The following is a 23,191-nucleotide window of genomic DNA, read 5'->3' as shown; positions in this document are numbered from 1 at the left end:
ACTCTGGAACAAACTACCTATCTATATCAAACAAAGCTCCTCATTAGCACTCTTCAAGAAAGATCTTGATGACTGGATGGGAAATAGGAAATTCACCCTGGAAATCACCTCTGTAGCTCTACTTGACAGGGGCACAGGAAAATAATTTTCTTGGGTGGCGAAAGCCAGGGTACCTTTTTGGCTAGGCTTATATAGGCCCTAGGACCAATAGCTTAGTAACTACATACGAACCTATAAATATTAGCTCAGAGTTGAAAGTGATAATAAATAGCCTGGAAAATGGTACAGTTTCAAGAGGTACATTATCTTTACAGAGTATATTTAAGCCAGAAGAGCATGAGTACTGACAAATTGAGTAATAGCCTTTTTTTGCCTTCATTTTAAGCCAGAGTTGGGAAGTCAGGTTTCAATGCTAGGAAACCGCTTGGAGACATGAAACAACTTCAGACACATTAAAAAAAAATATATCTGGTGTCTGCATAACAAATAAAATAAGTCATCAAACATATGTTGTGGTTAACTAAAACACTGAAAAGCAGAGGGCCCAAGACAGAGCACCTTGGTACTATCAGCTATGAAAGAGAATGAGGGAGGAAACTAGTTTGACCAAAGGACAGATTTGGTTTAGTCTGCAAGGTAGCACAATTTTAGAATGGTTGGGGCTTAAGTTACAGCTGGAGAACACAGCAATTAACCATACTGGAAGCCTTTGAGAAGTTAAATATGACTCACAAATTCACCATGACTCAGTTTTCCGCAAAGATGGTTTGGGGACACCAGTACAGCTGTCTCATTTCACACACAAGGGCTGAACCGTGCTTACAGGCGACAGTAGGCTTTGACCATTAACATGGCTTATTTTTGATTGGAGTAGTACTGCAAAAGCTGGACACTGGCTAATGTCAGGAGAGGGAATAGATCTTTGTGTATTGGGACTATTAATGATGGCTTCTAAAGGTCCTGGCACAAACCACGTATATGCATATTTATCAGTATTAGAATGGGATATGAAATAATGTCAGCATTCAGATCAAGATATTGTGAAGATAACATTTGAAGACAGTGATTAGAATTTATTCAGTTATTTATTTTCTTTCTTGATTGTGATAGGCCAACTGGGTGGAGCCTTTGTTTCAGTAGAGGCTCAAAGAGAAAAGCTTTGTCTTATACAATCTAATAACAATGGCAGAGTCACTGGTACAAGCTTGCTTTCCATGGGTTAATAAATTATGTTACTTATTACAACACTGAGTAAATAAACACTATGAGGACAGCCTGAGTTAACATTAATATTACACACAAAGCTATGTAAATACATTTAATGACAGTCTGTGGTACAGTTACTTGGAGTACATTTATCAGACTTAAGTTTCAGTTGCAATACGTAAACAAAATTTTAGTAGATGGTTGGGCTCAATAAGTAGATAGAATATGCAGGAATACAGTTGGGGATTGAAAAAAAGGGGAATATAGTGTTAAGAGAAGGAAGAGTACCATAGTAGTGGAAAGTTGTACTAAGTATAAAGTTTGAGAAGGGGGCATAATCTCCTGAAAGAAGTTAATGCTTTGGACTTAGATGAGAAAAGGAATTTGTGTAAGAAGATTTTAGTCAGGTAGTTTTATTGTAGTAGGCACGATTGCAAGGGAGTTTTAAGTTTTATGTGAGGGGAACTGATAAAAGGAATACTGCATATGAATGTGATTATGCGATATAGGAATCTGTGAAGTTCTGGAGTAGGTGGATAATGCTGATGGCACAATAATTAGTATATTCAGGAAGCAGTTAGACTGACATTTGGTCTCAGGTAAAGAGAGATGAGAAGATTTTAGCAAAGGTATCATAATACCACTACATATCGTGTGTGTAGATATATATATATCTCACACACACTCATAAATATACTTTAAAGTCGCACAAACATATATATACTTACACACACACACACACACACACACACACACATGTATATACATACGTAGACATAGATACAGAGATAGTATATAAATATACACATATGAGATCCCTTATCTTAGTCAAACCATACTTTAGCCAATAGTTTTTGATGTGGTTGCTGATTTAATGTGGTCAACAAGAAAGCTGTCAATATTTGTATGACACTGCTATAATGACAGGGTTGGAGAACATGCCTTTTCCCTGTTATTGTGCAATCTCGGAGTTGGTATATTGAATTAGCGAGTGGTGTGGGGGGAGCAAGGAGACTTATTCCCCTGCAAAAATTTTGCTTTCTAGTTGAATGCTCCAATGTTACGTCTCAGAGCATGCAAATGATGCTATTTTTTTTCCAATTTATGTGTCAACATTTTTTCTTCTCTACTTTTTGTAAATTAGATGATTTTTAGGTGGACTCATACACCTGTATATATAGATGTACTTCAATTGTTCTAATGTTCATAAAATCTACACTCAAAACATTGACAAAAAAAATATCTAAACTCAAAATAAAAATCGACAGAAACTGAGAACATCTAAAACTAATGTTTTTGCAGGGGACAAAGGCCTAAAGCAGATGCCCTATGCTGACCGTCTTAAAAAACTCCAGCTGTACTCGGTCGCATATTGTCTTCTCAGAGGCTATCTCAACTTAACATACAAGGCCATGTCAAACCCAGAGCTGATGGACATGCTACACTTAGAGAAATCCCAATACTTCAGAGCCACATGCTCCAGGGATCTAAACCTTGTCATCACAATAAACAAAACATGCTGGAGGGGATAGGTTCCCGACACAGAGACTCCCCAGACTCTGGAATAGACTGCCCATACATGTCAAGCAGAGCGCCTCTTTGGCCCTCTTCAAAAGAGACCTCGATGATTGGATGGGAGAAAGGAAATTCACCTTGGGGATCATGTCAGTAAATAGTGTGGGAAGAAATAGCCAGGGAATTGTTATGGCTAGACATGTATAGGCCCTAGGGCCGATAGCCTAGTACCAACCTATGAACAAGCCCCCCACGTACTTCCACAGTACTGCATACTGCTTATATATTCCAACTCAGGGGTCACACATTCCCTCCTCTAATACAGCATCACTTTCATCAGTGTTTTAAGTTTAGATATTTTTATCTCAGTGTTTCGAGTGCAAACATTATGAACATTAGCTCAACTGAACTAAATCTATATGCACAAATAAACCAAAGGATAAAAAGGTTAAAAAGACAAACTATTCAATAAAAATTGCAAGAAAAACCCAGCCAAGCTAGAGGTTTCACTGTGAGATACCTCAAGTTTCCTGGAATGGAGGCCCATGGGATATATATATATGTAAATGACCCCTTAAAGGAAAACTCTACCTTCTCCTACAATTTAAACAATTTGCTTTTCGCCCTACAATATGGTTCCAGTATTGTGCATATGGGTAATTAGTCCTGCTGATGTCAGGAGCTCAGCAACTGCTGTAAAAAAAAAAAAAGAGAGAGAGAGATGTGTGAAACTGTTTTCCACCATCTTTTCTGCAAAGGGGATGAGAATTTACACTGATTCACAGATGCTTCCAATGCAGCCATGCCTTTCTTAGCAAAACAGACCAATTAGATTGGTCAATGATTGAAAGGCAGCTATCACCTCTTTTGGCAAATTTACATAAGCAGCATCACAGTACAACTCTGTTTATACTACTTTACATTTTAAGATTACTTAAATGCAGTATCAAAGATGTGTGTGACATTTAGAGAAAATACAGAAAATATATTTTCTTGTAATTATTGTCAAGTAGTGAGCAACACATCTACCACAGTGTATGTCTGGAGAGGGATGATTGGCATAGACTGTCAAGTCATCTTGGACTACAAAAAGATACTTTGAACAAAGGCCTATAATTAACAACTTTTTGCTGCAGTTGTACAACTCTTTAGTATACTGCAAAGCAAGCTCAGAAACACACAGAAATAAGGGCCACTCAAGGAATAAAAGCACCAGTCCTGTTACAGAAGGTATACAAGATCACAGTGAATGACTGACACTAATCCCATTATATGTCAATAGCATGGGAATACACCAGTACTTCTTCATGACTAGCATGCCTCATAAAACAAACTTGAAATGGATTATGGGAAAGAAAATGGCTGAAAGAAAAACAAGATCACTTTGATAGGCCAAGCCCTAAGGTGGAGTCTTCCTTTAAGGACACAAAGTGCTTCAGCTACTATCCACTTATGTTGTACTGATGAGGTCAAGAAAAAGACCAAAAACATGGATCTCCACAGCTAATATACAACCATGAAACTTAAGTACACATACAGACTAGTCAACATCACCTATAATACCAAGGGACAGGAACATGGAAAGTAGAAGTGATGCCAATAACATGTGTAAAGTAGAATGAGGAAATAGATGTCCCCAGTAACAGTTGTTTCCACATCACCAAGGACTAAAATACTGGGAAAAACTGAGGGAAGGTGGAGGTATTTGTTCACTGAAACATGACAAAAGAAAAACTATTTAAAAAGGGTGATTTTTTTTTTCTTTTACTAGGGTCTAATAATACCAGTTTAAAATCTCATCCGAAAGACAACACACTCAGAAGCGCACCACCTCCCTTATGCTGCACGACAATGTCAACAATGTACCTAGTGTGGGAATAGAACCCCCAGCCTCCTGTACTAAAGGAGTGTTTGCTACCTGTGGCACCACCGACAATCGGCATTACCTTAAATCAGCCCAGAAATCTTGACCTACATGATATGACAAGTTGCAAAAAATGTCTTCCAAAATCACAAAGGAAATACTGCTAAACTTACAGACTGACACCGTCCTTCATGCGGTCTCTTTCTTCCAATGCATTCAGGAGATGCAGGTTTTTCATCTACTAAAATGCAGTATCATAAATAAATCTCCTGACACAGTACTTTATAAAACAGATCTTAAAGAATGGTTTCTGTTGACTTGATATTCTTGTGCAAAACAAGTAAAAAATGTGACTTATCAGAGTCAAAAGCAAAGATTAGACAGTCCACACCAAAGATCACAGTGGTCCAGTAAGAAATGCAGAGCTTTCTGCTCAAGCATGCTGATTAGAGGCAACAGATCCAATGTCCTTACTAAGCTAGTTGTTCAATGAAATAAATTTGTAGAGGATAATTATCTGCAAGATCAAAAGGGTCTGCCTGTCAAAGTTTTGCTGACTTCCATTACTGGTTGTTTTACTGTTACCCAAGTTTGAGTGCGACTAACTAGTAAAATGGGGAAAAAATAAAAAGCAGCACTTATGAGTCATAAATCCTACTCAGATTGAAGGGACAACGGGACAATAAAACAGGGTGACTCACTAATCAAAACGTTTCAGAGCCTCATTGATGTCTAACATTCAAACCACAATGCGAACGGTCATTTTTCTGTTGATTTCTGCATTACTTATGACCTTCACTGTAAAAACACAAATATCAGACCTATGTTTTATTGTCCATAAATCTAGTCAGTTTTTGAATATACTTAAATAGGTTTCCTAACATTGTGGAGACTTATACCATAACACCAGCATATTCAGGATTAAGAAATTCCAGTATTGCGTATTATCATAACCACTTAAGTACCGAAACTACAAGGCATACGATTGTTCAGTCACTACAGCATTACAGTGATTTCAAAATTTGGAAATCAACTGAAATTCTCTTTACTGGATATTCTACAGTTGAGTTGTTTAAGACAGAAAAGCAGGGTGGGAGCTGATTTTATTCAACAGAAAGTAAAGGTAACACTTGCATTAATCGCAACCACGTATTCTCTCAACCACATTATTCATGAACAGTACTGCTCAGTGAAATAAAATGTTCTTTAATGTATCGGGTTTGCAAGATTATTTTCTAATAATCCTTTCTTTTAAAAAAATACCATCAGATGGGGCATGGACAAGTATTACTTTGCTGTAAAAACGCATAATATGGGAAGAATCCAATTCAGCACAGAATATCGTTTACTCTTTCCCATAAAACCTAAAGAATACTGAGCTGACTCACTAATTTAATGGCGAAAAATTAAAGCATGTAATATATCAATCACACATTCAACCATCAGTACACACAATGACTACAATTTTGGAGACAATGACTCCTTTCTCAATAACATGAATAATGTGGTTGCGCCGTTTGGAATGTGGTTGCGATAATACGCAAGTACCAAAATTTCTCCTCCTCTTTGTTCTAAATATTGCAATGGCAGACATCAGATTTTCATGTTAATGTTTTCTCATTTGTGTGGGTTTCAAAACAAAGTGGGTGTCATGGGATTTAATCATCAAAAATTTTACATGGGCTAAACTCCTTTATAACCAATAGCTGATGTTACAAAGATTCTAGTACTGTAGTCTCTCTGGGTAGTAAAGATCCTAATATGTTGGTATTTTCTTGCAAAGTTCTTACTGAACATGTTTCAGTTACTGAAAAGGCACAAAAGAAATTCCAAAACCAGATATATACAGGTCTTAAAGAGGCCCGAAATATATTTATTTTATATATACGTTTTGTTGACGGAGTTCGTTCCTCTAGATCTGTAGACAATTTCCATAGGAGATGCAAGGAGGTATTCTAAACGACTATGGTAAATTTTGCCAGGGCACTAGGCAAAATGTGTTCACTTTTTGTTAGGTGGTGCGGAGAACTCTCTCCTATGACACAAGGAATGGAGGATAAAGGAGTATGTTTAAGGACACTACGGTGGAAATGACAATAAAAGTGAAAGAATCATAAGCAATTGTGCCAGAAGTTGTTTCCAAAGTCTGAAATTCTAGTAACTGAGTTGACTGATTAAGGACTAGATACTTGTATTTAGAAATTCTAGTAACTGAGTTGACTGATTACGGACTAGATACTTGTATTTAGAAGATTATTATGGAAGGTAAAACAAGTGAAGAGTGCTACTTCATGAGCTGATACTGCAGACAGATGTTTGCAGCACGAGGGGAGCCGATGCAGGACTAGTAAAGGGCAATGTGTAATCACAGATGGGAGAGAGCATTGTGTAATCACGTTAAAGCAGATCAAGATGGCCAGCTGGAACAAAGTGCGAAGGTAATGGATTCATGAAACCCAACTTTAAGAAGTGAGAAAAGTTAATCAGGTGCACTCACTGGCACGACACTGCATCTTGCAAAACCATTCACCAAGTGAAGAAGACCAACAGTGCAGATTACAACAAAGGACTGCACACTTAACAGCTATGAAATCTGGGATAAGATTCCAAAGCTGTTAAGCTATTCATCAGCAGACCTTCTTTAATTCAGGAAATAAATGATTCTGGTAACTTGACTTTTGATACTTGTCATATTAGATACATTTCTGAAGGCAAATGAACGCAAAAGAAGACTTTCAATGACATTTGTTGCTATAAAATTATGGACAACAAGCAAGTAATGATGCAATTTTGAATTCACTTAGATATAGAAGTGGACATCAGACTGCATATCTCTGATATAGGTAATGTCATGTCATGTGGGAGTTTTATATGTCAGTTGGATGTAAGATTTTTGAATTAAAGTTAAAAAAAAGTTTATGCAAGAGTGGAGAAGACAAGTAATGCAGTTTAATAGATAATATAAAAATGTATGCGTGAAGACTATGGACTGGGGCATAGTAAATAAAAGCTACATTAATAGAGTCTGAAGGCAGAACATTTACTTTGTGCTATTAATACCAATGGAATGTGAGGTACTACAAAATGTACTGGCCAATCTAAAATGTGTTACTACTATATTGTCAATTTGATGACGTCATAAAGAAGCAATCAATTTGGACCACAGAGACATATTGCAAAGAATTGTAAAATATCGAACAAAATGTGGGAAAGAAGAATCCTGCCAGTTTGATTGTGGGGGAGGAGAACAATGAGACAGAAGTGAAACAGTTATAGGTGAAGATACCACAAGAACACACCCAAGAGGAAGTTGGTTGCAGATGAGAATGATGTAGAGGTGTTAGAGGTGGAAAACATGAATAAGATACAAGAGGTAGCCATGAGAAAGAAACAGAGGCTGAAATAAATGAAGTTAAAAGAGGTGCCAGGGCAAGGAAATAAGGCAGGCATGAAAAGAGAAAATAAGTATGCTTTGTTACAGAATGAACAGGAAGACTTTCAATAGTAAACAGGTCATGAATAGAAAGAAAACAAGAAATTAAAAAGGCAAAGATGTAAAAAAAATAAATAAAAGGTAATTTTTCTATATTAATCAATGAATGTAAATGGCATAAAGCAGGAATAAAGAAGAGCTGCAGTGGTTTTAAAAATATGAGGGATTTTTTGTTATGCCTGTTGGATACAAGATTTCTGAATGAAAATAAAATTTAAGCGAGTGTAGGGAAGTGAAGTAATGTAGTCTGTAGGTAGGTTTGTTCATCTTTGGCAGTAATGTTAAATAGGTTCATAGTCAGATTATACTACTATTCTTACTTTCTAAGCAGCCATTTTAAGCCAAGCCAATCTGTGAGATTTCAAAAACCTGTACCTGTTGTGTTTGTAAGGCAAACCTTAAACATTAGGCCCACCCTCCCACCAAAAACTCAAACAAACCACCACCTGTGTGTTTGTAAGGCAAACACCTTAGCCATTAAGCCACCCTCCCAACCCTTAATCCAGATATTTAAGTACTACATATAAAGGTGGGGGACCCAGGAAAAATGATAGTTACAAGCTGCGAGTTTGGGGGGGGGGGATAATTTGATTAATAGCATTAATTGCATATACAGTAAACTCTCAGTTAACCGGCACCCATGGGGATTGGGAGATGCCGGATAACCGTAGTTTCTGGTTGCTTGAGAGCTACTATTAAAAATAAGCCTCAGTAACACTGTACCCTACACCATTTGTTTGGTTTGACTTCTCAGGTTAGGGAGAGAGGAAATTTATTCCTCTCTCTCTTTTTAAAACTCAAACTCTAAAAACATAAGGTATGTTTCTGCGGGCGGAAAACAAAGTGCAACACATGAAAATTGTACTGTATTTCTTCGATTTTTTTTTTTTTTTTGCCGGTTGCTTGAGTTCCAGTTAACTGAGAGTTTACTGTACTTCAGTTAAGGAAACCTAACTGTAGCTGTTAACATGGACAGTCATTACTGTGAGAGATTTTAACTGCAAGATTAGGGCACAAAAGAATACATTAGGAGGGGTTATACAGGTGTTGAAAGTAAATAGCTAAATTACTATTTGGCAACAAGAAAAAAAATACTTCTTATAAAAAAAAAAAAAGAAAAGAAAAAATAACTAGTGCTTACCGGACAGGTGATGACCTTGTAAATTCTCTAATGCACTGAAGGAGAATTCTCTAATGCACTGAAGGATGTGGACAGAAGGAAATGTGGGATTGTTGGATCACACAGCAATATATTCAATATTTGGGGAAAACAAAAGGACTAATGCGCAAAATTAATAGTAGTAAATAATATAAGGATAAGGCTTTTTAGAGAGCACTGGGACATGAGATTTTTTTTTTTTTTTAACTGACATGTTAGCTAATCTTTAAACAGAAATAGAAAGGAGTGCATATGGAAAATGAACATGAGTGACACCAATGTAGGAAGCACTGGAGCTTTATTAATATTGTGTAAACATTTAATTATAAAAAGGCTGTGTCAGCAATCATAGATTCATAGGATGATACTAGGCTATTGGCCCGGATGCCCTTATAAGCCTAGCCAAGAATTTGCTCATGTTCCCACAAAGTCAGCACCTGTTTCTCCTGACACAGATGGGATCCCAGGAGTGTATTTTCTGTTTCCCATCCAGTCGTCCAGGTTACTCTTAAAGAGGGCTAGTGACGTACTCTGCTTGACATGGAGATGAAGTCTTTGGGACACAAATCTATCCCGCCAACAAGTTCCATTGATGTCACAGACCAGGTTGAGACCTTGTGTGCAGGTTGTGTGAGTGGAGTTTGACTTAAGGATATGCGGCAACTCCATGAAGGCTGGGTCTGAGTACAGCCTTGTACACCAGGCATAGGTCACCTCTGAGCAGTCTGTATGAGACTGAGTAGAGTAAAAGGGCTTTTAGCCTATCTGTATAGGATTAGGTGTTTTGAGACCCTGGATTTTTCTGGTCAGGAACCTCTGTGGTCTCTCCAGCTGCTGCATGTTCATACTGGTCAATAGTAAAGCATTTTGTACAAGCCCATAATCAGTACTATAACTGAAAGTAGAGCTATAATTAAAAGAACAAGTGCAACAAAATCAACTATCAGCATTTAAACTGCAAGATAAGTTACAGAGTATGAACAAAACTTGGCATTCACAGTAACAATTCGCTGTATATACAAAATGCTATACTGTGTCATGAATGGTTGAAGAGAGGGAAGATTAAGGAGGCATGGAAGGAAGGTGGGGGAGTTGAGAAAGGGTGGCTATGGAGAAGACTTTACCAGTAGTTTGAAGAAAATGAGAGGCTAGGAGGAGGAGAATGGATTTAGGTTAAGCTACCTACTTTACAGCACTTGTAAACGGGCTTACGAGTTTTTCACTTGACTTTAGAAAAGTTGTCAGGAAATGTATAAGCATACTTTTAGTAGGAGGGATTCCCCAAATGCAGGGAGCTAGTGCTGAGAAACTGTGGTTTGCGGTGTGTAGTCCAGTCTTAGGGTTGAAATTAGGGGAGGGGTTATGGGTTAGTAATCTTAGGTTATAGGCAGTGTACCTTCTAGTTAGGTCTGTAGATTTAAGAGTTTATAGGGGAGTGAATCTAGAAGGGATGCCTCTGTTACTTTTTGTCTTTTTTTAATTCACTTATTTACAGCATTATAGAATTTACTACATTAAACTTTTTGTTTTACAGCTGGGAGTTATATAGTAAACTTGCTCAGAATAGTACAAGTAGGAAGCAGGATCTGTGCTAAGCTCAGTTATATAGCATGCTGGCACCGCTACCACTTAGGTTTCTCCACACTTACTAATACAAGTAATACTCTGCTGTAATGACCTAGCCTAACTATATAACATTTAACAATAATGTGGTTTCATTGTTTCACTGCAAGAAGGCTTTCTTCCAATAGAGCTGAGCTGAACTAATGTGTTTCAGCATAGCTAAACATTGACTTTTTGTTCAATATTTTCTGAATGTTTTCACGGGACTGCAACAGCATTGTAAAATCATACTAATATTATGATACCTTGGATTATAACTTGGGTTATTTGAGGGGTACGAGTTTAGTGAATGTCCGAGATCATGCTTTCTCTGTTGCACTTTTGTAGTACATGCAAGCCAAACAATCACAATTTAGGCAGACCACAAAAGCAATTAGTCCTTAATATGAAATTTATGAATAGTCAGAGGTTTGTTAACAGTATTCGCTAGAGTTTGTGGTGCTCCAACATAATATAAGGACTGATGGTACTTAAATACAGCTCTGTTTTAGTAGAGTCCCAAGAAATTACATTTAAGCAGTAACCTTTCCTATCTAGCTACTATGAACTTCCATCTTCAAGAAAATTTACATCACTGGACTTCTCTATTCTTGGACTACAATTTTGAGAAGCTCAAACACCCCCAAGGTCAAATTGTGAAACAACAGTGGCTACCAAAACACCCCCTTTGCAAAATGCAACTACTTTTTTGATTTGCCCTCTGATCATTGCCACTACCAACTCCCACCAAAAATTCAGACACCTTAAAAGTATCATAAAAAAAGTCAACCATAAGAGATTCTGACAACTTCCCTGTGGCAAATTAATTCCATACACTGCAACTGTACATTGTTTTATTATTTTTCCAAACATAAACCTTTCACATTTACCTTTTGTACTGTCTACCCACTTCAAACCCTGTATAATTCCACTGGGAGTGCTTAATCAACCCCTAAAGTTTAAGGTGACCCACTGATGCCGTACAGCAATAATTCCTTCAGTGTCAAGTCTTCAATGCAAATAAAATAATTTTCCATGAACTAAAGAAAAGTCTATTATCATGTCTGCACCTGTTTTCAACCCTCCCAGTGCTGACTTGCCACTACAATCCAACCAAGTCATAGAACATGGAAGTTCCCATTCTTTTTGTGACAAGACCCTAAAGTAGAAGTAAAACTATCCTGCAATCTTTTTAACTAAACCAAAATAAAGAAAATGGCTCTTCATCATTTGTTACAACCTTTCATATCCCTCTCACTGGAGGTCCACTACCCCATTTCACTTACCTTGCCAATATAACACTTTAGTCCTTCATAACATATTACGGATACATTGCAAGCTGAATTGAGTACTTAAATTTATTTTAAACAAACTGCTGTTGCTAGACATTCTTTTAACATTCTGAGCCAAAAACATTCAACATACAGCAATACTAGGCCCCATTATACCACTGAACAGTTCTAAACCAAACAGCATCTCAAACTGTGACTGTGAAATTGTCCTCAAGGACTGAAGTGAACTGCAACAGTGCCACAATTACAGTGATCTGGAGCCATAAGTTAAGTACTTTTACTCCACTATAATACCAGATCCTAACTTATGACTGCATTTAATGTATCAGGCCCAGATTTTCAAATTGCCATCTCTGGAACCCCAATCTTTTGCTAATGCTATTGATTTGTTTTGTTCAAAAAGGCAGTTCTGCACAGTGACTACCTCCTGTAGTCCAGGGTTTCAATTCCTCAGCCTCCATTCACCTATTATGTGACTCTGCTCAAGTCACTAAAATACACAGTGTTCTGGAGCAACTGGGCTAGGCTCCTCATTGATCACATGGACTGCATGCCTAGTAAATATATGTGAATCGATGAGCTATGCCAGACAACGAAGCAGTCTGCAATGACTATGAAATCTCACTGAGATAAAGCTAAACAAGACAGGGCTACAGTCTGAATGTGTATCCTAATAGTAGTACTTAAAACAAATGACAGGGCTACAGTCTGAATGTGTATCCTAATAGTAGTACTTAAAATAAATGACTGGTCCAAAGTCACTGATAACTGTCAAACTTATGAGCCTGCAGTCCATCTACTTTGCCAGTGTCAAATAATACAATATGCAATCTAAATGCACAAACCTCACTGTAAAACAATGCCAACAACGCAATTCACTCCTAAAAAGGCATTTTTCTACAGTGACTGCAAAATCTCTCAAGATTAATCTGGATCAGCCCAGTTCACAAACACAGAAGACTAAGTTGAATCTTTACAGTCTGGTCCCAGTTGCTGCTAAATGCTAAAGCTATTACGTTGTGTTAAATCTGGCACAGGTTTGCAAAACTTTTAACAGGTCCAGATTTTTAGATTTTCAGCAATTATTATGCCACAACAACCCAAAATGTACAGCACTACCACTGCAAAATTCTGGCCTAAAAGTAATTCGAGAATCCGAGCTAATTTCAAGCAAAATAATTCCATGTTATATTTTAATTAATGAAATAAAGCCATGCAATGGTTATGCGGGAATCATAAAGCTCAACAGTTTATGTTACAGTGGCAAGTGAAGTCTCATAACCGTGGTTTAATATAACTAAGTTTAGCTTAATTACAGCAATTTTTCAACAAATCATGATGCAGGGAAAGAACATGAACACACACACACACAAGCAAATCCTTACTGCTTTCCCATAACTCCAGTATCTCATACTGCTTATTTTTTTCTTTCTGCAGATCATGAAAAATTAATGCTGCTGCCCATTTCCACTGCAAGTCAACATTAAGCATTCACAAATGCATCTAAAAAAATGGGGCAGAGGGGAACAAATCCCCCAAAGTCAAATATTGATATTTTCTTCCACTGAAGATCCAATGCCCTTAATGAATCAGTGTCACATATAAATAGAGCTCATTTGCAAAACTGATTCCTATTTCAAAGGAAAGATAACGGGTTCTGAAATGAGTTAACTAGTATTACTGTAAGTGCAGAAACGCTACAGTTTGCATTTGTTAGATAACGGGTTCTGAAATGAGTTAACTAGTATTACTGTAAGTGCAGAAACGCTACAGTTTGCATTTGTTGCTACCACCATACACGTATATTGCCTAGTTGAAAAGTTAAAAAAACTCATAGTAAAACAATGCACTCATCATAAAATATATTTATGCAACTCTGTTAGGGCAGAAACGCACACACTAACAGCATCAGCAGTAAAAAAACACGGCAAACGAGAGAATTAAAAGTGGAGAATCACTCGTAAAATATCAAGACTTGTCTAAACTATTTGCACTGTTACTAAAAAAATAAAGCTGTCTGCATTTGGCACAAGAACAGCAAGACCCTCCCACACTCTACCTTATCTGTGCACTTCGACCTAAAGACTGACCGACGCTGGTAACTGTGACAGAAAATTAAAAATATATATTCAAAAACAGCAGGATGCAATTTTGTTTTTCCCATCATACATCATTTTTCTCTCCCCTTCTTAGTAAGACACTTTCTAAGCAACACGTATATAGCACTCCTCAAAAGATTACTAAAACTGTACAGAAATATAAATATGCTGTAAGTGAAACCCCCATCACATCTCCAACAGGTTTCTCGGGCTACACCTGGTTTCCCCAGGACACCCGACTGGCCTGCACCTGTCCAAAAGGACAGCTTAAAGGCTCCGGTAACAACAACATAAAAGCTGCAGTCAAAAACCTTTGCAGGAAACAGTTAGACAAACATCCCAACTTTAATACTGCTCCAGGTCCCAATATGCATAGACAAATCACGTAACACTGTCAAGAGTTACCTGCTGTCCTGGTTGCCCAGCGTCCTCCGAAGATGCCATGTTTCCAGACTCTACTAATCGAACTTAAAGCGAATACACAACAACCGAACAGGCTGCAGAGACGAAGACAAATCGAGCGATGAAAGCAAAGGGGAATAAATGAATGAACAGGAGACTCGGAGTCGGAGATATAGTAGGTGGTGTTTGTGCAAGATAATCGCAACCGCTGTTTTTCCCTTCAAAACGTTATGCAGAATGGCCTAATGTAATACAGCTACGGAATTAAAACGCGATCATGTATGCGTTTTAAACAAAATTTGTAACTGTATGAAAATCAAACGGTGTTATCCATGATATGTGTTTTAAACTAAATTTGCAACTGTGTGAAAGTGAAACGGTGTTGTTATCCATTATATATATTTTAAGTTTGTATATCCGTAAATATTTCTTCTTCAAGAATTGGTATCTTTCACTGAGTTTCCTTCTGTATTAGTTTAATTTAAAAAGTATATTAACTTTCTTAAAAGGCAGTGAAGGAACAGGATCCATGTGGAATTAACTACATAGGCTTCTCCACCTTCCTAACCCTCAGATTTTTATTTAGGAGAGAGGTTGTGTGGTCTAGTAAATGGTGGGACTTTTAAGGGTGAAGTACGGAGAGAGGGACACTTAAAGACAGTCAACAAAGTAATTTAAACCATACCTCTCAGCAGTACATTTTGCTGCTCCTCATAAAAGTTGTGGTTTTCTGACAAATTATTCAGGATTGAAGTCCCTAAATAACAGCAGGCATTTGAGTTTCAGACTTTATACACATCGGAAAATGCATGCTAATACTAAACCTGTTAATCTAGCAACTTTCTAATTTTATAAGAGCAATATTTAAAAAAAAATTCCCAATTTTTGGTCCTTTGAACCCGCCCCCACTGGTTTGGCTTTGTCCAGATTTAGTGTGTTTAGAGGCTGAGGGGTATGATTTAAACCAATGTCTAGTTTTCATTTTAGAAGTCTGAACCAGTTCAGCTTCTGGTAGTTGTCATTAATTACACAGCCTGGAATAAATGAAGCTTGCAACAAAATGTCAGTGAAAAGCATGGGGTAGTGGATATTTGGTTGCACGATCCTGAGATTTTGGACACAAGCCCTGAAATGCACTTCAAAATCCTGAATTTTAGGATCAATCCCTGATAGCTTCCAAGCATACTACAAACCTCATTATCTACACCAAAGCTGAATCTGAAAGGGCTGGGTAAAGTTTTTGTTGCTGTGCTCATGTGAATTTACTCATATGCTGCTTAAGTCTGACAATGCATTGTGATTTTATTAAATTGAACGGACAGTGTTTTCCTTAATCTTGACAATACACTGTGACTTCATGAATGCTGACCTAAAACTGTGGGCTCCTTTATTTATCATGTTTGTTTATTAGAAAAGTAGACTGAAGGATAGGAGAATAGAATACAAAATGGGATGTGCACGAGATGAAACTAAGTGCAGATAAGAGAGTTGTAATGGCAGCAAATTGTGGAAATCAGAAGAAGTAGAAAATTGAGACACAGGAAGAAAATAGAGCAGGTAAACAGCTTCAAGATTCCATGAGGATGATTCAAGAGAAGGGAAGTCTGAATGAGGTCAAGGCTAGAATCAGAGGGGCTGCAGCCAATTGACACAATATCCAGGAGTAATGTGTGACAGAAGAATGCCAAAGAAGCTTAAAAGTAAGGTGTACATAAAAGCGGTGTGACCACTTCTACTGTATGGTATAGAAACCTGGGCAGCAGACCTTAAAACTGTTCTTATTTTGGAGATACATTCCTATTTTCATACCTGATTTATATGTCCCTATGTTTGGAGGTATGTCCCTGTCCCTAGGCTTGATTTACCCAGTCACAGAATTTTCTGAATCCCCCTCATCACATGTGCTCTTTGAAACTGTCTAGTACACAGAAAATAAAGGCAATTTGTTCCTATTTTCAGTATCTGCTATTTGAGAGGTGTGTTGGGCAATAAATGTAGAGCAGCTGAGGAAGCAAGAGGTGATGAAGATGAAGTGCTGGAGATGGGTGATAAGATGCACACTGTGATATAGATGAAAAAATGAGGACATCAGATCAGATGCCCAAGTAGTTCCAATTGCAGAGAAAGTCAAAGATATAATTTTCTTGGGATTTTGTCATATACCTTCTCCAAGTCTAGGAATGCCCAGCTGGACTACTAGAGAAAGCATATAACAAGGTCCCAAGAAGGATGATTTTTGGCAGTCCTGCAAAAGGTCAAAGTCCCAGAAACACTGTTAGAATTGCTGCAGGCTGTATACAAGGACCCAGCAGCACAAGTGTGAACAGTGTTTAGACTCACAAAGGGGTTCACAGTGGTCATGGGTGTGCATCAGGGTTCAACTGTAAGTCCACTGCTTTTCTTACTGGGATGGCCTACATTGGCAGACATTGGATGGATAGTGTCACTTTTGTGTTAGGACATGAATAAAAGAGTCTTCGTGGGTTCTGTTCAAGCAGCTTTGCAAAATACAAACGCATTACTATTGTTGACTATTGACTGTAACTTAAGTAACTTATATACAATTAATGACTATAATTATGTATGCTCACTCCCTAGCCGCTTTTACAAAATGGCATTAAGGTTGTGCACGTGTGCCGGTTATATACGTGCACGTACAGCCTCGCATGCTTCTTAAAGATATAAGCACACGCACTTTACACTCTGATCTACATCGTCCATGTTTGGGAAATAGACCATGCAGTTGTTATGAGACTGGCGTGCAGAAATCACAGGTAATCCATAGACATGCATTATACAATATTAAACATATAGGTATGTACAATCAAGTCCATGTTGCTGCATATTTCACAATTGGTTTAGACACTTGTCCATATCGTGTGACATAAAATTGGGAAGTGGATTTAGCAACTGAGACCGTTTCTGCAAAATGGTTGACCTGTGGAATGTTCAAATCATTTTCTGAAACAGAATCAGACTTTTGAACACATTCTGGTGTGGTAACAGTGTCTGACTCATTCTTCAGGTTAGAGGTTTGCACCACAGATACAATGTCGTGGTCGCAATGATGATGATGGTTCTGGTAAAGGAAGAAGATGTTTGCGATTCCACCTATACTCCATTCCTTCGGAATTTACCAAGTAAGATCTCTGCTCAGCAGAGATGCCTGTAATCTGTCCTATTTGATCAAAAACGTTTGTTGTCTGGATTCGTACCATCTCTTCTTCCCTCAATGGAAAAAGTAATCTGCTCAAGCTGTCGTAACTAGATTTCTGGGTATTATGCTTCTTAAACCATTGAACCTTGATGGTTTTTGTTCTTCGACTTAGGCTGCAACAAATTTGAAATAGCGTAGTTCTAGTTTGGCTGGAAAATAGTCTTTGAGCAGGTGAGCCAGGAATATCATCATGGAGTATGTTTCTGAAATTAAGCAAATTCAAGAAGACATCGGTATTGTCATGCTTTGACCTTTCATGTAATTGCTTTGCACTCTGTACTGCTCTTTCAGCTAGTCATTGGACTGAGGATATTCAGGACTACTTGTGATATGTACAAAGTCTCATTCTTTTGCAAATTTCTGAAACACCTGGCTAGTAAATTGAGTACCATTGTCAGAAAAAAGTTTGTGTGGACTATCATGCACTGAGAAATGACGTTTCAACTTAGAAATAACAGCAGTTGAGGTTAAGTTTGGTAGTAGATCAATCTTGAACCAATTTGACTAAGAGTTTACCAACACTAAGTAGTGTTGATTGTTCCACTCAAAGATATCAAGTTGTTAGAGTAGACCAAGGTGTTTCAGGAACTGGACTTAGATGAAGTGGTTCTCTTTGTAAATGCAGTCTGGTACTATTGTATACTGAACTGAACAAGTAGAAAGAAATCTTTCAATGTCTTTTGATAATGAAAGCCAAAATACTAATTCTCATGCTCTTCTCTTAGTGGATGTGGCTCCTGGGTGACCACGATGCAAAATCTGAATATATTCTTGTTGTAAGGAAGCAGGAATAACAATTTTAGGATCGTTGAAAATAATGCCATCTTCCATCAACAATTTATCTTTGTATGGAAAATACACTTGCATCTCAGGTGATACACTAAATTGCTTTGATGGCCATCCAACATTAATATAATGATTGAGCTTCTATGAAATAAGTCTGAGTGTGCTCTCTTAACTCATCAGGTCTAGTGGTGGAAAAATTACGCACTGACATCACATCAGTCAGAATTCTCTGCATCAAGCTGTTCTGTTGTATTTCTTGGAAATGTGGATAAGGTATCAGCCAGATAAAGCAATTTGCCTTTAGTGTAGACCAATTTGAAATTATATTTTTGCAGTTTGAGCATCATTTTTTGTAATCTTGCTGGAGTGGAATGCATAGGCTTCTTTAGAATAGTGATAAAAGGTTGATGATCAGTTTCAATCTGAATAGCTCGACCATAAATATAATCATGAAACTTGGAGCGTGCATATATTATTTACCAAAAGTTCCTTCTCAATTTGAGCATAGTGCATCTCAGTTTGCGTTAGTATTCTAGTTGTATGGGCTACTGGTCTACCCACTTGAAGTATAACTGCACCTAGGCCAAATTTTGAAGCATCACATAAAAGAATAACTGGTTTGTTCACATCATAGTATCTTAACATAGGTGAGGTAGCAATTTTCTGCTTAAAGTCTTCAAATGCCTTCTGATGATGTTCCAGCCATGACCATGCAACATTTTTGTGTGTTAGCTCTCTTAAAGATGCTGTCAACTCACTGAAGTCTGGTATAAATTTGCCTAAGTAATTGGCCATGCCCAGAAAACGCTGTACATGTTTTACCCCGTCTGGCACTGATATCTCCTAGAATAGCTGCTTGCTTGGTCGGGTCTGGTCTTAAAGCCTGTACTTGCAAACAAATGTCCTACATGTGTAACTTCTGGAAGTCTGAATGTGCACTTCAGAGGATGGAGCTTTAAGTTCACTTCACGTGCTCTATCTAGAACTTTCTTTAGGTTTCTGTCATGCTCTACTATTATGGCACATGGATAACCCAAAAAAATTTGTTCCATTGCACGCTGAAAAACTTCACTTGCAGAATTTATTCTAAATGGCATCCTTAGAAATCAGTATCTGCCAAACGGAGTACAAAAAGTAGTTAGAAATGAGGATTTGCGATCAAGCAACACTTGCCAAAATACACTTCTTTGCATCCAAAACAGAAAATGCAATGGCATTTGGTATTAGAGCTGCAACATCTTTGTGCGCATTGGATGATACGGTCTTTTTAATGCTTTATTCAAATCTCTTGGGTCAGTGCATATTCTGATTTCATCTGAGCCTTTTTTGTGAGTGGCCACCATGGACAACACCCATTCCGTTGGTTTTGTGACTGGACAAATCATACCTTGCTGTACCATTTTATCCATCTGAGCTTTAACTTTATCTTGCATATTTATCAGAACTCTTCTTGCTGGGCTGACTACTGGAGTGACCTCTGGGTCTGACTTTGTGGAATACACAACTGGAAGTTTTCCCAAGTTGTCATAAAAAAAATCAGCATATTCTGAGAAAATGGCTTGTGAAAAATTAGAACTTGGAACTGCACTTATGTGATGAACTTCTTTAGCAAAAAAAAGCAGATTCATTTTTAAACTATCTTTGAGACCCAGTAAAGATTGATAACCAAACTGCAAACCACACCAAAAATAGAAGAAGAGGAACAGCTGAAGTGTACTAGAATAATCCTTTATTAACGTTGAGCTCTTTTGTCCGTAACCATGAATGAACAGGACTTCATCAGAACAATTACTAAGTCAAGTCACCTCCCTTAAATACACTAAATTGTTCCAATTAAACAATTAACCTATTAGAAATACAAAAAACTTTTTAAGACATTACATAAACTATGTATATGTTTGATAAAAATAATAATAATAACATAATTTGTATAAAAATGTGTTAACATTCACAAACAAAACAGTGAATGTAAGACTACAAAAAAATCCATAATGTTTCATTTTCAAAATACTTAAAATACTAATACATTCATTTAGTCCTGGCATTGCTGTAGCATTAAGGAGCAGCTGCCATTGAAGTTCACAAGCTTCTAATTGTTCAGAAACCATCCTCCCCTGTTGATTACTACAGAGATGTTGTACTACTAAAATTTTAAATTATGATCACTGTACATTTGGATGTGTTCGTAAATTCTACTTTTGAAATTCCTGGAAGTCTTGCCTAAATAAAAGGTGGGGCATTTTGTACATTTAACAATATAAACCACATTCTTTGATAAACAATTAAATTGTGAATGAATCTTAAAATTATTAAGCATAAATATGTCACTGGTTTCTAAAAATATATCTACACTGTCTGCATCTACTGCATTTAAAGTTACCAGCATTAGTGTTGGACTGATCTGCATTGCCGTAGTTTTGACTCCTTTCTAACATGTCAGATCCCTGTTAAATGTAAACTTTGGAGTCTGACCAAACAGTTGCAGACGTAAATCGTCTGAAGTTAATAAGGCCCAGTTTTTCCTGACAATATTACAAATGTGTGGTGCTGTTAAATTATATATGAGGGTAAATGCAGAATGACCACCTTCTTTTTTAGACATTAGGTTAACCTCTCTAGTTGAAGTACTGTTGGACAAAATAGGTGAAAAAATATTCTCATGTCTCTTAAACAAATTCTCATTTTTTATGGAAAGTAACAAGGAGTTAGGATAATCCCTCACCCTAAACATATCCAAAATGAAATCAATCTCGTTATTGAAATCCATATCTCTGGTCACCATCCTCGCTGCCCTTACGAGTTGCCCTTTGACTACTGCTCTTTTTTGAAAGCCAGGATGGCAACTTGAGTATTCCAAACAGGAATTAGAAAATGTTGGTTTTCTAAATATTTTTAAGGCTAGCGAGTTGGTGTTGTAGTCAATAAAAAGCTCAACATCCAAATAATTGATAACATTGGGACTATAATGATGATGTGTGGATTTTAGAAAAGTCCACTGTGTTATTAATAAAGTGAAAACAATTCACATAAATTATCAACTGTGTCATGCCAAATGAAACAATGTCATCCAAATATCTGGTGTATTTGGAAATATATACCCAGTAAAGATTGCACTGGCCTTCGGAATATATAGAATAACAAGTTGTAACAGTTCTCAGCCAAATAACATGAAAGTATCAGTGAACCTTTGGTTTGAATTTCTTCACCTCCGTAAGCAACAAGTCTTGCACTATTGGTTGCATTGAGTTTTCATTAGTTCTCACTCTTGCAAATGTGTCTGCTTATATAACATTCCACTTTGACCCAGTGTAAACTTTGAGCTCTGTGGATTTTCCATTGATCCGGACAGTACAAAACACTTTACTTCTTCTTAATAAGTTTACTGCATCAGCTCTTTCACCAAGCACTGATACACCATCTACATAGGAAGCTGACTGTTTCGGCTGTACTTGATCAGTTTGTTTTTTTTTGTGTGGCTTTTCTTTACAACTGCGTGAGGCTTACTTGATTTGCAAAACTGTAGGAAATTATTCAATTTTTTACACTTGTGACATTGCTGACCATATGCTAAGCACTTCTCTCTTTTAGACTCATGATTTGCACCACAAGTGCGACAGTTAACAATAAAGATAGATTTAGGTTTTGTTGATTCATGTTTGTACTGCACTGAGCTGGCGCTGGAGCCTCCACCTTTCCAGGAACTTTCCAGAAAACCTTGTGGCTTTTTTGGAAATCCTGTAGCTGCCATGTGCTTAGGCCTGCTGTTGTTTGCCATGTGTTGCATACTATCTACCTGTGCTTGGGAACCCAACTGAAACCATGCTCTTGTCACTCATAAGCATACTTGTGTAGTTCTCTGTCAACTCATGGATTTGACAAATCTATCTTCTCTGGTGTTCCCAGGCTAACAGAAACTACATTTACATTCTTTACACCTGGCTAGAAACCAGAGCAATAAAGGACATTTATATATGCCAGATATAATTTTGTAGATAATTGTCATTTGTAAATATTAATGTAAGCCACAGGTTTGTTCTCTTAGATGTAAAAAGACTGCATTGGATATTGAACTGTAAAAAAGTAACAACAGTGCACTCTGCTGTATGAAAGCTAAGTCAAGCATTTTGTGACTGTCTTTGATGTCAAAATTCGGAGCTGATATGTCTAGAGGGAGGCATCCTGCCTATTGTTTTAAGATCAGAGTTAATGGCTAGAATTTGCATATATAAATGTCCTTTATTGCTCTGGTTTCTAGCCAGGTGTAAAGAATGTAAATGTAGTTTCTGTTAGCCTGGGAACACCAGAGAAGTGTGAAGAATGATGTCATGGAAAGCATCTCTGTGTTATGAATTTAAAGAGAGAGATTCAGAGAGCTCGGAGCATTTTGTCTTGAGAACATCCAACATTATCAGCACTGCTTTGCTCTATATGTACGTCTATTTTAGAACTGTGTTTTCTCTTCAATATAGTTAGGAAATAGGAAGATTAGACTAATTTGTTTTTCTGTGATGTCAGAACTTTTCTATGGTATTATTTTAAGTATTTCTCTGTGATCT

General features: G+C 37.3%; 2 protein-coding genes across 2 annotated transcripts in view; one reads left to right on the top strand and one right to left on the bottom strand.

The window, feature by feature from the left end:
• Positions 1-14,745, bottom strand: part of PEX14 (peroxisomal biogenesis factor 14) — a 2,179,090-nt gene extending 2,164,345 nt beyond the window's left edge. Inside the window, exon 1 of the mRNA XM_044063151.1 lies at positions 14,636-14,745. Coding sequence (XP_043919086.1) covers positions 14,636-14,674 — 39 coding nt within the window. The 5' untranslated portion in view covers positions 14,675-14,745. The remainder of the gene's footprint in view (positions 1-14,635) is intronic.
• Positions 14,726-23,191, top strand: part of DFFA (DNA fragmentation factor subunit alpha) — a 561,231-nt gene continuing 552,765 nt past the window's right edge. The window contains exon 1 of the mRNA XM_044063154.1: positions 14,726-14,807. Within this exon, the coding sequence (XP_043919089.1) occupies positions 14,774-14,807 (34 nt within the window). The 5' untranslated portion in view covers positions 14,726-14,773. The remainder of the gene's footprint in view (positions 14,808-23,191) is intronic.

The sequence above is a fragment of the Protopterus annectens genome, chromosome 2.part1, assembly GCF_019279795.1.
Source record: "Protopterus annectens isolate FY-2018-M chromosome 2.part1, PAN1.0, whole genome shotgun sequence".
Classification (NCBI taxonomy): Eukaryota; Metazoa; Chordata; order Ceratodontiformes; family Protopteridae; genus Protopterus; species Protopterus annectens.
This window is presented reverse-complemented; position numbering and strand designations above follow the sequence as displayed.